Source organism: Branchiostoma floridae, chromosome 3, assembly GCF_000003815.2.
Source record: "Branchiostoma floridae strain S238N-H82 chromosome 3, Bfl_VNyyK, whole genome shotgun sequence".
Lineage (NCBI taxonomy): Eukaryota > Metazoa > Chordata > Leptocardii > Amphioxiformes > Branchiostomatidae > Branchiostoma > Branchiostoma floridae.
The window spans coordinates 26424858-26441011 of record NC_049981.1 but is presented as its reverse complement, the minus strand read 5'-3'; the positions used below and the strand labels follow the sequence as shown (position 1 = coordinate 26441011).

The window sequence follows — 16154 nt, the reverse complement described above, 5'->3', positions numbered from 1 at the left end:
AACGTTGAGGGAGAAAAGGGTTATTTATTTGCTGTGTTTGCATAACAATGTCCAGATAGGTCATGTTTTCTTTTAGGGGGACTTTAACTTTGACATTTAACGTTACCTAGAATTCCTGTCGCTACACATGCTATCTGATTTCTGTAAGAGGACTTATGATGGATGCTGAGCACTAACGAAATTGTTTCCGCAAAGTACCGGGCCATTTGGGCGTTAAAAAGAGCCTATGATACATTTAGTGTCACATTTGTCTTGAGCGATCTATGGTTAGACTGTCTTCATCGGCTTTCTTCCACAAGACGCTGTCTCTCATGTCTATATCTCGCCCATTGCTGAACGCCTTGTTTATTTAAGTGCTATGATTTCTGGATGAAAAGAGATTTGAGGGTGCTTGCAATTGATTTCAGAGACTTAAGTTTGTTCGTCCGGGGAATCGTCTTCTTCCTGCATGCTCAACATGAGGTTATGGACTGGGCTATTCTTTGGGAGGGGACTGTCGACCATTTTCCCACAGTCTTGTTTATCAGTTCTGATTATATCTGAAAATCGCAGCATGTAAAATTATTTTTAAAAAAAGGCACGTAACAAGCCAAGCCTTAGTACACTGACCCGTAAGCGTACTGATCCTATCATCATCTGCCGTCGCTGGCGGGCTGGGTACACATGGTGCTAGGTGTTAGCCATGCTTCCCCTGAGCTGCTGCTCCGGTATTATATGGATAACCAGATTACCTGATTCTACGTCCGGTGTCAAGGGTCAAACGTCAACTAGTGATTGCCATAGTCGCGCAGAGCTGGCGGAGATCTTCATATTTTCAGGTAAATAAAGGTGAGAATGATATTTTGTGCACGTTAGTGATATGCATACTACTTCCAAGACTACTTATGTACAATTGTTATTCTTACAAGAACCATACAAGTTTTACTGTCGCACATTTAGTTGTTTGAGGGAGGGGGGCGCGGGCGGAAAGTTGTTTTCGGGAAAAATGCGTGTTGGACCAAGCTTGTTAGAAAAGGACCTCTTGGTAATACTGAGAAAATAACCGTTAACGCTCAGTCTTGGTTGATTTTGCAATGTTAGATTTATTTCTCTGAATTTTTAAATGGTACTTGTATCTTTTTTTTAATAGCCTAGGATAGCTTGAGATCCAGTATTGTTCAGCCTACAATGGCCTAATAGGTAGTTATTATTTGCTGTTAAGACTTAACGCAAAACAAGCTGAAGAAGGATTAATACCAAGCAGACACAAATGCCCTTGAAATGGAAACATAAACAACAGAGCTTATTCCTTGTGTTGTATCTGTAATGAAGGAGTGCAGAAGTATGGCCTCCAATAAGGACGGGGCAGGCCGCCCCACACCTGGCGCCAGTGGAACGTCAGGTAACGCCACGCCGTCCTCCCCCCTGGTGGCCAGACGAGGGCGGGGGGCCCCTCGCAGGCTACCGTCCATACGCAGTCCCAGGGACCTCACGTTAGGGGGTGTACCTAAGGTATGTCGCTTTGTGATTCAGAGATATTCTTAGCTAATGTCTTTCAGCTACATGTTATCACAATCAGTCCTGGGAGAGTGACTCTGTCTTCTGAAGCAATAGCCTTGCATTAAGTAAGCCTCACAAAATGAGTTTATTCATGAACTGCAATGCAAATTTCTGAACTGGTCACTATGTTCACTTGGAGTTGGACAGTACATACATACAGACAATAAACTCACAGCCTACATGTAATCACTGTTGGAGAGAAACCTGCAGTTCAAAGAAATGTATTTCAATTTTTTGTAGTTTGCTCATTGGACATGGTGTAAAGATGTGTTCAGTAAGACTAAGAGTGTGTATGAAACCCTAGCACAAAAAATCCAGGGGGATAAAACACCCCTGTAAAAAAAGTCCTAGGGAGCAAACCCTAGCCAAAAAAAACAGTGGGAATGGCCCCTGCAACAATATGTAAATGTGTTATAGTATATAGTACTGCATATGTCTAGATGATGGAGTAAATGTAGACTAGTGTGTAAATATGGTAAGGGAATGCTCGTGTAAATATTCTATAATGTTTGTTTTTAGTTTTAAGTCATTATCTTTGAATGTTTTGTGATGTATATTATAAGTTAATTTAGAGTGTGTATGATGAATGTTGCAAATGAAATCTTTTATGTTGGTGTGACAGCAATGTAGCCTGGGTACCATCCGGATAGTAATTCGCTCCTCAGATGTTTGCTTCTGCTATCCGTCTGGAGACACGCACATTCAAACTGTTTGGTGGTATACGTCAGTTAATGAGCGAATAAAGGAATAGGTTCTAGATCACTCGTTTGATGACAACAGGCCCTCCCTCAAGCTGACGGAGAGCTTGTCCGGTGTTGGAACGCCTGTTCGAACGATCGCTTGAACCCATTCCATAATTCACTCATATGTGGGGACCAATCAGCGCCTGCTTCCAAAATTTAGACGATTTCAGCCGTTAAGATAGTCCGCGTTCCCAGACGGAAACACAGAGAAGCGACTGTATATAGTGTGTAATAAATGTCAGAGCTAGAAGCGACTGTATATAGTATATAATGAACGTCAGAGCAAACTACTTTCCGGATGGTACCCAGGCTAACACTAACAGCAATGGTGTTGTATGGAATTTGTTCTTTATGCATTATGAAATCTAATGGTGGTTTCCTGTCTCATAATATACTCTTTATCTGTTGTTTGCAAAATTGTATGTCATGCACATAGAAAATGTAATCTCTGTTTACAGAAAACATTTACCCCCAACATTCCAGTTCGAAAGGAGAGGAACAAAAATGGGTGAGTCCATGCATAGATAGATGCTTAAATGTGTCAGTACTACAAATGTAAATGAAGAAGATAGTGCGGTCAGTCAATCTGGCATAATCTTTTTTGTTTGTTTTATTGTCTCATGAGATTGTCTCAATGGGAGGTAACGTTACATGTGCATTTTTATGGCTGAGGATTACAATTATATTATCATAATGGTATCATACATACAGAATGACAGAACACATCTATTTTTTAAAGAGTTTTTGCCAGTTCTTCAATCACATTTTGATGTCAATCATATCTTTATTTCAACACACCTTTTCTAAGGGAATCATCTACAAGCAAGCCAGAACAGAAGGGCAAGTCATCAAAAAGGGGAGAGGAGAGGGGGAGAGGCCGTGGGGGGAGGGGTCGAGGTAGGGGGAGGGGCGATGTCATCAGGACACACTCCATCTTTGAGGATGGTCCAGCTGGGAGACAGGTCCGGAGAGGTACTACTACTGCTACTACATGTACTGGTTACATTTCTATCTGCTGAAAATAAAAGCGTGTGACCACACTGTAATAAAATGTAAATTATAAAAAATGTAGCCTTAATTTTTGAAATAATGGAAGATGGATGCTCATGAGCAAAGCCCAAGAGGACAACATGAAAGGGCAAAGTAATTGTTTGGCATGAAAACTTATACTGGGTAAAGATAGATTTCAAATACAGCTGTAGTTCCACCTTAAATTTATCTGATTGTTCTTGTATACCATTATTTTGATTGGTTAGTAATTGTCCCCATATGTCAGTGATAGTGATATCAATTGTCCTACATGTATGTCAGACACACAGCACTCTATTGTTTAATCAACTGTTCAGACCATTTCTTGTTCCTAGGAGGAGGAGGTGGAGGTGGGTCCTATGGTCCCTCTGACATGCCTGCACCTGTGTTCAAGGCTGGGAGTAGAACTGACATCCCGGAGAACAAGGAAGACACCAAGAAAATCCTCAAGGCTCTGCAGAGAGATGACGTAAGCTCAAGGGATAAGATTATTAGTACTTAACTAATCATTGATACATCTGAGTGTCAAGTCCATATAGCACAGCATGTGCTAACACTTATCTACTGCTCGAGTCACATTTTCTGAATGTCAAGCTCTGAAAATGTGCTCATGCTAACTTTTGTTATGTATTGTCATACTTTTCATATACATATACATATACATATACATATACTCATTGAGGTTGAAACAGGGCTGGAAGGGCAAGAGCTACTCTCTGCGATGAAGGACAAGCAGTTCTGGAGGACTAACTTCGTCTGCTGCACCTCACACGAGGATGAACTATGATGATGATGATTTCATATATATTAGTAACACATACTGTTATACAAGAGTACTGTCAGACTAACTATCTTGTTGCTCCTTTTTTGTCTCAGTTTGTCAGTGACATGGGCTATAAGGAGACAGAGAAGAGTCTCCTGCCAGTGCAGGTGCCTCTAGTAACAACTGGGTCACTTATAAAGCACAAGGAAGAGGAGGAGATGGAGACAGATGTCAAAACTAACATCAACGGTTTGTCCCTACATCTAGTTCATTCTATACTTTTTATTAGATGGTGAGAAGAAGTACTTTGTGTTCCAGGTCCAGGGGTTTCTTACAATTGTAAAGGTACAATTTTTCCAAGATAATTTGATTGTATACTTGTAAGCTGCAAATAGATCTCTTCCTAGTGCTACTAATGAAAATTATGTAGCTGTTGGAAATTTGTAATCTACACGTAGCATAGTTTTAGCAGTGATCCTTTGTTGAAGAACCAACTTCTTTTCCAACCCTCAACCACATGACATCATTTCTTTTGTTTCCCTATGAGTAGTAAAGTCAGAGCCTGTAGATGACGTTGAGATGGAGGATTTGACTGAACCAAGTGTCTCAACTGCACCTGTCAAAGCAGCGCCTTCCCGGGTTAAATCTGAAGTGGGACGGGGCAAAAGGGTGAGGGAAATTTTTTTTTTTCAGAAATGACTTATCTGATTTTGTGGCATGAGCTATGCAACATTTGTTAACTGGTGGTAGCTATTTGGTAACTGTGCAATATATAGTTATTAGATAGATAATTGTATGACAGTGTCAGATATGGACCATGTTACAGATCCCTTGTCATTTAAGCAAAGCATGCCTTGATCACAAAGTCATTAATTGCAACTGGACCAAGCAAGACACCTTTTGTTGAAACTTAGTTAGAGGCAGAGTTCACTGCAGAGAACTGACTTTTACTTGTTGTTTAATCAGAAACACTGGGATAGAGATAGAGAATTAGAGTGATGTAGGATAGATTAAATTGTTACACGAAATCTGCACTAGTGTTGGTGGCCAGATGATGACCACAAACTGTTTTGCACCTCCCTGTACAGGTCACTTGTTCAGAGTTGTTCTGCAGTAAGGCTGGGAACGACGGTGAAATGCTGTTCTTCCAGTTACCGGACACCCTCCCCATCCTCCCACCTTCCCGAGATGATGATGTCAGAAGAGAAGTCAAGAAGGAAGAAGAGAAGATCAAACAAGAAAAGGAAGAGGTGTGTAGTTTCGTCTGCAAAGCTGTCTAGCATCTGCCTTTCCATCCCAGTTTGAATGGAATTTCAACACTTTGGGGTAACGAAAATTTCCACTGCTCTGCTTTCCTTGATGGAAAGGATCAAAACTTTATGACGTTGCCGTAACGTTGCCACAGCACTAGAATATGTCTCTTAAAGTGTGAAAAATAGTGTTTCAGGTGGTTAAGTTATACATGTCTTCGGGGAACATGCCCCAGGACAATAAACCATGTTTGAAAAGGCTGTTCTGTTAGATTTCTCATGCCTTAGGCACATACATGTAACCTATCTCTGTCCAACAAAACAGAGGTGAAGATGAAAATCTTGCCCTGGAGAGAATTTACTATCCCCGAGTCTCTTATGCCCTGTCACTTTTGAATTTTAAAAGACATCTGTGGAATAAACCTCAACTGCACATTCAACAGCAAATTGAAATGTAAGATTTAAAGTTGATTAGATTTTCACAGTTTCCACTTAGACAACAAAATGACCCTCTGACTATTACAAAAATTCCTAACAAGATCAAACTTTGGTCATGAATCCAATTGTGGAAATTGCTGTCTGGAAAACAGATTCCATTACTTGTGTGTATGGAATTTTCTCTCATGTCAACCTAGTCCTTAATTTAATATAGATAGATTTCTCTTTTGCAAACCACTGTGAAAGTACATATTTTCTCTGCCATGGGAAATTAATCACAATAATATCAGCCCAGCTTGCTTGTCAGTCATCTGAGGAGTTTGTACACCAAATTGTTATTTCCATTGACATTATACCTCTAGTCACACAATAATGTTTTGTGTTTGTAATGTGATGAAAAGCTTCCTTGATTTTCACCATGATTTCCCACATGATTCTTTGTTAGACACAAAGTGAAGGCATTTAGAGTAAACTGGGATCTGTTTTTGTGCGCAACTGAGTTGTCACAAATCTTTACAAATTACATTTCAGATGATGTCAGTGCCCTGGTGTACTTTCTGCCTGAGGTTTGACCCTTTTGACATGAAATGGATACTGAACAAGCTCATCGTCATCTTTATCAGTTTACAAATTTTTCAGGCCGATGGGAGTTGAATGTATTTACAGGGCTTGAGATTTGTTTGGGGGGACAGGTGCACTAGTGCATCTATACAAGTGTACTAGAGTACCATTATGTTAACAACCCCACACAAATATTTAGGTGAACCGATGCACCCACAGTCAAAAATTGATACACAGCTTCATTGTTGGCTGCACAACAATGAAGGCTGTCAGCTTGCTCACCTTGAATGTCAAGCCCTGGTATGGCAGTGCTCTTGTAAGGATTAGAGAAAGAAAGCTTCTTGTACAACATAAACATGTCTGTTGTAATTTTAGGACAAAGCTGAAGTTGCCTCAGTGCTGCCCAACATGTCGGAGGGTTACATCGGAAAGCTGCAGGTCCTGAAGTCAGGCAGGACACGGCTGGTGTTGGGGGACGTCGCTCTCGATGTCAATATGGGAAGTCACTGTTCCTTCCACCAGGTCAGGCACTGCTACATCTACATGATCTCTAAGCAGATCTTCTGATGGCAAAATCATAGTAGTATCCATAGTATTGTCCATAACTGCTACGATCTGCTTGGAGATTTAAGCTGTTATGGCTACATTGAATTTCTGGCTTTGATCACTCGAACTTTGAAGAAAAGAGGAGCATGAAAAAACTCATTAAAAAGTGCTCTTCTCAGTTACATTTTCTTTGATATTTTGTTTACCGAGCATGATGCTATGTTTTCTTGTATCTACTTTTTCAGGAGTTGGTGTCTGTGAGACATAATGCTGAGGAACAGACAGGAGACATGACCATCTTAGGCCCTGTGAATCACAGACTAGTCTGCACTCCTGACTTTAACAGTTTACTCAAGCTGAGTTAGCACCTACATTGTAAACACATATATGTAGTACATGTAGGTTATGTCTTTGGAAACCCTGTCTATAGGAGACTTCTATACAGGTAGCGTCCTTTTTGTTCATTTGGCAGAGTTGTCATTTATTTACCATCTAATCTGAGTTTTTGGAGCAGGAAGAGATACCCTGTAAAAGAGTTTAAGTGGTTTAATATACATATACATCTAATAGGAAGTATAGGTTCACAGATGGCTCAGTACGTTTTATTGCTTCAATACTTTGTGAAGATTCTGAAGCTTCTAACCAGACTGACAAAAATTGTGACTGTCTTTAATAATGTATGGATCAAGAAATGTAAATAAACAGTTCATGGATACCGCTTGAGTTTTGATTCAGCTTTATGTGATTCACTCAAAGGGATGTTCAGAGAACATAATGTACTTGTATGAGTATTGTGGTGTACATGTAGAGTTGTAATGGCAGCAGAACAGGATTGCCTGTATTTGAGATTGAGCCATGGCATGCTATTTAACTAATCTCCAGGCAGATTTACCAGTGGCATAAGATACTATCAAAAGCTGCCAGATGGGTGAAGCCATCTAAGAGTGTCTTTGACCAGTGGCTCATGACTCCCTTTGGCCAGCTGTACTCCTTAGCCAGCTTTGATACTATCTTATGCCACTGGTAAATCTGCCTGGAAATTACTATTTGACCTGAACAATTCACACAATTACTTCTTCCCATTGCTGTCTATAGCAATACCCTTTTGACACTCAAAATTGTTAAATACGCCAGCTGGTGAAGGTACTATCGGCCAATGGGGAAATCAGTGTAGAAGAAGATCCGCTTTTTAGTGTCAATTGACCCAGTATCCAGGAATGGGTGGCCAGGATTCGGAACTTGTTCGTCCCTAGATTTTATGACATCGCCAGCTCTCCCGTATAGGCCAGTGGGGTGGATTCTAAGAACTAATGATAGGGTGCTGTTTCCAAACTGGGGCCCAACTGAGCTGTTTTAGGAAATAAAAAATTTAAGTGTTTGTCAAGAAATACATGCATAGTATGCTCATTACTAATAAAAAAAAGGTCTTGTGTGTACTTTTTCATTTCCGCAAACTACCCGGCAGTCTGCAGGTCCTGGTTTGACAACTTTGACTCTAGCATAAGACCAGGCACAAAGAAAGAAAGGAACATCCTGTTAGATGACCTTTGAAACGGTTGTTCCTATAACAGTCTATTTCTTACATGTCCAAGTAGATCCATGAGTACTGTGCAGTGTTGTGGAAAGACATAAGTTGTTCCATCCAGACCATCGACATTCATTTACCTCTCCTGTCATGACCAAACACGGAAGAAGGAAGGCACAACCTGCAAGTATGTGCATGTACCAATCTAAAGGCTTCCGAAAAATGCTTGTTTTTCAGTCAACAAATGTTTGAATGTAGCTAGGTTACTTCTTGAGTGTTGTGTTGTACATCTGTTTCAATGATGAGCACTCTCAGACCACCCCTATCCAATTACTGCCCCTATTAATATAGAGTTAATCAGGTTAGGCCAGGAGATACAGGGTCCTTCCATTACCTCAGTAAGGACCTCGAAGGTCTGCCCGTCAACATTATCTGATGAAAAGAGGAAAAATACAATTAGCGTGGCAGAAAAAGATGTAGAAGTCCCTCTTTTGAGGTTATGGTTCCTAAAATGAGATGGTAAAAGGATGTTATTAAAGCTGTTTGTTTTAGTTTTGTGTCGCTGGGCAAGACTATACAATTTGCGAACTTGAGCTTGATTTAAGACTTGTGATGTTAGCATGGTACGTTAAAACAAAACCAAGACATTGCAAAAACGCTGAAATTACACTTGAGACTATTGATTATAGAAATTGGCAGCTTTTACTTTACAATATTAAACAAAATCACGTTATCCTAATCAGTGGTGTAACGTTTATGATTATCTGAATCAGATAAAATATAAGAGATCCTTAAAGAGCAACTTTTACATTGTAATTGAGAACAATGACCGTTCACGATCAAATGTGCTAATTTTCTGATCACTTAAACAGTTTGCAAGACTACGTGAGCAAAAGTTAAGTGAAATTTTTTTCTCGTTTTCATGATTGATCTACATGACGTATTATAAAAATTCATGCTTCATGTAGGAATTAATATTTCATCATTGACAATCGCAAGGCAAGTCTTCTTTTGCCTCAGCTATTCAATGAACGTCACTTGAAGTAAGTCTAGTATGCTAAGGAAACTTTATCAACATTAGTTAATGGTAGAACAAAATGCTAAAGGCAAATGCTAGTAATAGAGTCATTAAATAGAGTTATTTGTTGGCAACCTAGGATTGGTCAGTTTTTTTCAGCAAGCAAAAAGTCTCAGGTCACCTGTCCAAAATACTCACTCTTGTTGGAGCTGCGGCAATGATCATGCAGGGCGCCGGCAATCCTCAGCGTCATGTAGATGATTGATGGCTCTGACAGACGACGGGACGCTAATATTTGAGTCCTCTCACGTTCGTGAGTAGGACGGGGCCGATCGTTGTCAATCATTTTAGCTGCACAAATGTTTGGAAGTAAAAATTTGATTGTTGAAAAACATCGTTGCAGCATTACATAGAAATGAAAATGCATGCTACACTGTGCGTTTTGCCCTTATTTCAAGTTTATTATATTGATCGTAAAGACACCCTTCCACTACAACAATGGTCGACCCCCTAAGAAAAGATCGATCGGTCTGGAGTGATTTCATTCAGCTGTACCGGCATAACGGCACTGCAGCAGCCAACGGTAGGGCCGCTTACATCTGCCGTATTTGGCCACAATAACGCCCTAACAAGAGCTGGATTGTTGTGGCTATCTCCATCCCGATAGACAGGTAACCCTCGGGCGGAGACGTCGGCTCCTTCCTCTGTACCAGACCGTTTGCACCCCGATGGTTACAGTCTGATAACCCCGGCGTCTGGGATATTCCGAGTCGGCCTTTTCTGTAGGAGAGCAGGCAACGGTAAGTGGCCTGGACAGCTAGACATGTTTTGGAAGAGAAAACTTCGTTATTTCATTACTTATTGGCACCATGTCAGGAGGATACATACTTCGGCGATACTTGAAACAGCAGGCCAAATTTACAGCAATGTTAACGTGTTACCAGACTGTTGTGTAGCGACGTACAGTCTGTATTCATGGGAAATACAGACTATAACTATGCGACGAGCTGCTGTATAATAAATGTTTTACTATGGATGGGCGCGCGCTCCATGATTGTATCTAAACTTAACGCCAGTAGTGACATACATGACGCCAAGGATTCATTGTTGACTGTAACTAAGGTTGTAATTGTATGCACATTCATAAATATTATTTTGAAACCACTCGTAGACCGTGACCTATCAGACCTTGCTAAGGCTAATAAACCATAATTGTCCGCCGACGTCTGGGCAAGATGACCTGCATTATCTCCGAGCTACAGATACATTGTGTTTTCTGTACCAGTAGATTGTGCATGTGTTTATTGAAAATGCACGAGGCTTGGTATTCATGATATCATGGCATGGCAGTACTGCATAGTGCATATTGAACATGTAACTGCCATTTGGTTAATATATAGTGTTTTAGATCAATATATAATTCCACACAACAATGTTGAAATTATCTTAGAATATGTCATTTCTAGAAGATACAATTGTAGATAAAATGATCCTGGTAACGCAAAGGAAAAGGGATAATATAAAGTTATTTTTGCCTACCTGCTTAGTATACAGATAATGTATGAGAATGCCTAAATGGGGTTGCTGTTAGATTCTATGCGATGACATCATACATTATTGTGCTGTGCGAATGGATAGGTGTGTCCGATCCCCATCGTCGAATTGAAAATGAGGAAGCAGCGATGATGACATGTACCTCAAGGTTTCATTATCGACCAAGAAACAAAAGTCAGCGAGATCATTGCGCGGAAACTTTAAGAACAGAAAATCCTTTGATTGCATTGTTTGCAAATTATCATCTGTGTGGCCTCTCTTATACCCTTAGGCGAGCTTTCTGTGGTTGCAATCAGGTAAAGCAGACGTTACTTCATCGGATATGAATTTGATCGTCAATGTCTCCAGTTGTCTCTTGAGACCATTCTCTCATCCCTGATTCTCAATGCAAAACAACCACTCGTCGTTTGAATTCAATAAGGGTAAACCGGAGCCTTTGTTTGCTTCAGATGACAACTATCTCTTTGAGCAGTTACGTTTATTGTTTCGGCACCATAGGCAACAAATCGTTGTCCTCTGGGATTTGAACTTCGCTTTGATTAGTTTTTACAATCACTGGGATGCAATGGAAGGGCTTTTTCAATAATATATGCCACAGCAAATCTACGTCAATTATATGATTGAAGAACTTAAAGAGATCGGGACAACTGCAATTACAGGAACGCCATACGTCACTCGTTTGCCTTTTCGGGTGAGACGTAATCATATTAAGTCATTCCTTCTCATCAAGAGATTTGCTAATACGCCGCTCGATCAAAATCATGATGAAAAATTACGGCAATGCATTGAAAGTAAATCCCTTGTTGTTGAGTATTACGTAGAATGTATGTGATTTATACGGACACGGAATGCGATATACGTCCATGATCTAGTTTAGGACCAGGGAAGAAGTGTGGAGAATAATAGATGACGACCTGGCGCCGCTCAAAAATGATCAATGGTTCAGACGATTGGGTCACGTTTCAGCGAGTTGGAAATGCGTGCAATATACTGTGATTTGTAATTAACGCCTAAGTGACACCAGTTTCCACTAAAGATGCGACGACTGAACAAATTTCAAAGACAAAGAGCGATTTTTTTCACTTTGTGTACTTTTTGTCTTCAGCTGATTTCTATGATGAAATCAAAGTCTACGGAAATCCAATTTTGGTCACTGTGCGGTCACTCAACAATCGCCGTCAAGTTGAAATGGGCCGTATTGATAAACGATCAAATTTAAAGTAAAACTTACTGATGAATTCTTGGCGCCATGGATGAGTCACCTAGTGGTCGATGTTTATTCTGAGGGTTTCTGAGAATCTTGTAACGACCACTGCGGTCATTATTATTCTGTTGTACCATCTGGTAGGCTTGGCATTTCACCTGCGTTGCGTATGTTCATGCATTTTTGTTTTTACATCCAAATGTTGAATTTCTTGATGTATCTTTTTTTGAAGTACTAAAACATTGCTAGAAGGTTGCACTTCTCGTTGAACTAGCATGATGTCAACGTTAGTTTTAATATCGCGCAACTCACATATAGCCTCTGTAACAAGCATGGGCCTACGTGCCTCTAGGGTCATTCTGTGACGTCAATGAATAAATTAGCGAACGTATGCGGTAGTATATTTCCGACTATATTACGAGTTACTATATCATGGGCTCGGGGGAGAAGCATGTTATACTTACTATGCAGCAACATACATATATGTCTCAATGCCTTTCCCCTTGAAGATGGACCCATGGGAGGCCGCATCTATCCGTGGCCATCGCACAGAGATTGTCCAGAGCCTCCGTGTCCAGGATGTCCGGGCATACATGATTCAGGAGGGGGTCATGGACCCGGAACACTTCGAGGACATCGAATGTGAACGCACACGGGCATCAAAGGTAGACCTTTAACTAGAAGCCAAGGCATACTGAAGTGTACTTTCAGATGTATGCAGTATATGATATCGAAAAGGCACTATGGAAGGCATTTCAGTACCATGGGCATTCATGAACAGACCAGAGTGCAGAAAACGTTCGCAACTTCATCTTCAAGTCTTTCGTAAAATTCTCTCTGTGACTCATTTTGATATTTAGAATAGGTGGCAATGCATGTATTGGTAAAATATTGTAACGAAGTTGCAAGGCGCAAATTTTTTATACGCGGTGGCAATTATCTTATAGATTATGACCATCTGACTTCTAGATCTCTTACAAACTGTTCTTTAATAAACCATGTGTAGGGACTGACGAAAACAAGCGAGAACCAATGCAGTCATGATCATGCGATATGATTTAAGCACACTTTTCAGTAACATACAATTCCTCACCGCAGGTTGAGCGTTTCCTGGACATCCTGGCCACACGGGGACCGAGGGCCTTTCCTGTCTTCCTGACTGCCCTGGAGGATTTCGGGTACCCACATCTAGCCGACATGCTGTTGAGGGCACCGACGGATGTAGACGGCTGCCTCGGTAACGTGTTTTTTAATCACACTGTGGTTAAACTAGACATTGTCTTAATTGATATGTTGTCCTGTCGTTGTTTGCTTGTGTACTCGACAGTAGATTTTTTAAATAACTATTAAATTACGTATTGCCTGTAGTTTGATATTTTTTTCTTCAAAGAATGGTCAACATTTATATTTAGAAAAGGAATTAGAAATGACGCAATTAATGTTGAGGATACAATGCTTAAACTATTCATTCATTCCTCTTTTCAATCAATACAAAAATCACAATTAATCTTTGTCTTCCCAAGGCCTACAAAATACCTAACGTCATCACAACCCATCCGTAATGTCTTGAAATATACATAGCTGAGCAAGGTAAGACAAGGAAAGACATGAAACGGACAAAAAGACACCTTAAAATAATACCTGATGTAAAACTCGCGGAGGTAGAAAGTAACACAGGATATCATCAACTTCAATTCTTTGATTCTAGGTCTGATCACAACAAGACTATACGATATACTTGCGTTGCAAAAAAAAGTCAGAAATATCTATAACCACCTGAGGTTCTATACATGCTAGACAGAACCTGCTTGCTATAACAAGGATATGTGTGACATGGTGGTTTTATTGTTGTTGATAACCCGTTGAGCAAAGTTCATCTCCACAGGTGGCGTTGTTTTACTGGAGGACACCATAGCAAAATGTCGAGAGAACCTGAAGAAAAGATACCTGTGTGAGTACGGGTGGATTCAGCCCATCCCCTGGAACCCGGCTTTTCGTCTTCATCTGGATGAGGTTTGTGAATCGCATGGTGCTTGTCTTGTCACCATCATCATCATCATAACTGATATAGGTCATGTTGAATGAATTTTAATTGTTTATTTGTTCTCAAAGATGATTTGCATTAATCTCATCCAAGACAAAATAACTCTACACTAATAATTATACTGCTCTGACCTTGACTCCTGTCCGCGTATGTCATATTGATGCATCGAATTCGAAGGTTTAGTTGGCTAGATAGAGTTTTTAACTTTTACTTTACTTTTGCGGTACAATATTGTTTTGCTATATGCGTTTTCTCTGCAGGTTTATACAAACTTGGCTATCGTGGAAGGGAAGCGGCGAAGCGTATCAGCAGACTGCATGGAGAAGTCCTACAGCTTTCAGGAAGAGTGGCTTTTTGATGACGGGCCTTCCTGCGTTCTCGTAGAAGGGCCTGCTGGCATCGGTAAAACCATGCTCTGTCACAAAATCGCCTACGACTGGGCGCAGGGCACTATCCACTCACTGAAGAAGTTCAAGTTGGTGTTTCTTGTTGAGATGAATAAAATCAGCTTTCCTTCCATGAAAGATGTGATCGTCAAGATCATCGCAGCAGATGAATCAGGAAGTGACGAGGTGGAGGCGATTTGGGACTTTGTCTCATCCAACCCCGAGCAGATCCTAGTCATCATGGACGGGCTGGATGAGGTAAGGTCTCCTCACAAGGCCAAGATGGCGGAATCGTTCAGCAAGTCTCCACTCCGCCGTGCCTTCTCCTTGATCACGACTCGGCCGGAGAGCAACTGCCCCCTGCTGAGGAGCTGTGACAAGGCCTACATCTTAGAGGGGCACACCGCAGAGAGCCTGTCAAAATTCATCAAACGATACTTTAGGTATAGCAACTGCAATACTAACATTTCCGTTATTTATGCAAATGTCTTTAGAGGATGAGAGTAAGAGAGAGAGAGAGAGAGAGGATAACTTAGCACTTATTCTTTATTGTCTATTGCATATGTTGCCATCATAACCACTTAAATGGGACACATGTCATATTTGATTATGCACCAATAGCACAACCATGACTTTATTACTCTAGCATTTTAGTAAACCATATTTGGTATTGGGTAACCCGGGTCTTCATTCACAACTACATGTTTCACAGAACCGACGTTTTAATGACCATAATCTCTTAAAAATGTGGTTATTTATATAAAAAAAGAACTTTGTTATGCATTCAAGCTGATGAAACCCTTCATGGATATATTTGTCATTACCTCCGCAGGGAAGACAGGGCCTCCGCAGACGGTCTTCTCCAGCGAATCCGATCGAATACTCCTCTCTCAGGGATCGCGTTGAACCCGCTGAATGCGGTTTTTCTGTGCGCCCTCTGGGAGGATAACCAGGGTGCCCTCCCCGCCACACTAACACAGCTGTACTCCACACTCATAGAATGTTTGGTGCGCCGCTACTTCGAACGGATCGGACAGCCCTGCTCGGAGGCCGAACTTGTTCTCGCTGATGTTCGTAACGTCCTCGTCACCCTAGGCCAGGTCGCCTTCAAGGGGCTCGAAGAAAACCGTATGGTGTTTCAGGAACCAGAGTTGGAGGACATTCCAAACCTTATTCACGTAGGACTTCTCGCTCAGGACACTTGGGCAAGGCGTCTGTCTCAGCGTCCGTGGCGCTTCCTTCACAAGACGATCCAAGAGTATCTCACCGCATACTACCTTGCCGAGTCGGAGCAAGGCTTTACCGTCGAACAATTCGCGAAGGTCATTCCGAACCCTGACATGTACATGGTGTGCATATTCCTGGCAGGGCTCTTGAAGGATCGCGCTCATTACTTCTTCGAGACATGGACAGAAGTTAGGGACAAAAGTGAGCTGGCGAACAACTTATGTCTATCTTGTTTGTACGAGTGTGCTCCTCACAGTGAACTGGTGGAGATTGTTCTACCCTCCTTTGTTGACGACGGGTCCTTCGATGTGACCACAAAGCTGAAGA

At 41.1% G+C, this 16154-nt stretch overlaps 3 protein-coding genes across 4 annotated transcripts in view; 2 read left to right on the top strand and 1 right to left on the bottom strand.

Moving 5' to 3' along the window:
- LOC118411606 (cubilin-like) overlaps positions 1-676 on the bottom strand; it is an 87779-nt gene extending 87103 nt beyond the window's left edge. The window contains exon 1 of the mRNA XM_035814065.1: positions 610-676. The gene's annotated coding sequence lies outside the window, so the exon portion shown is untranslated. The remainder of the gene's footprint in view (positions 1-609) is intronic.
- LOC118411607 (DNA-directed RNA polymerase III subunit RPC4-like) lies at positions 666-7587 on the top strand. 2 transcript variants are annotated; one of them, XM_035814066.1, is made up of 10 exons: positions 666-828; positions 1312-1491; positions 2741-2790; positions 3091-3254; positions 3647-3780; positions 4188-4323; positions 4625-4743; positions 5163-5324; positions 6699-6845; positions 7115-7587. In XM_035814066.1, the coding sequence occupies exons 2-10, from the start codon at positions 1324-1326 to the stop codon at positions 7232-7234; spliced, it is 1200 nt and encodes a 399-aa protein (XP_035669959.1). In that variant the 5' UTR covers positions 666-828; positions 1312-1323; the 3' UTR covers positions 7235-7587. The 2 variants fall into 2 exon arrangements, with proteins under 2 accessions (XP_035669959.1, XP_035669960.1); XM_035814067.1 differs by having other exon boundaries at positions 723-818.
- Positions 7588-9846: 2259 nt separating this feature from the next.
- Positions 9847-16153, top strand: LOC118411787 (NLR family CARD domain-containing protein 4-like; the record flags this gene model as incomplete). Its single annotated transcript, XM_035814275.1, has 6 exons — positions 9847-10212; positions 12680-12835; positions 13269-13407; positions 14056-14183; positions 14475-15043; positions 15433-16153. Coding segments are annotated over exons 2-6 (1713 nt in total), but the record flags the coding sequence as incomplete, so codon positions are not given.
- Position 16154: the final 1 nt, after the last annotated feature.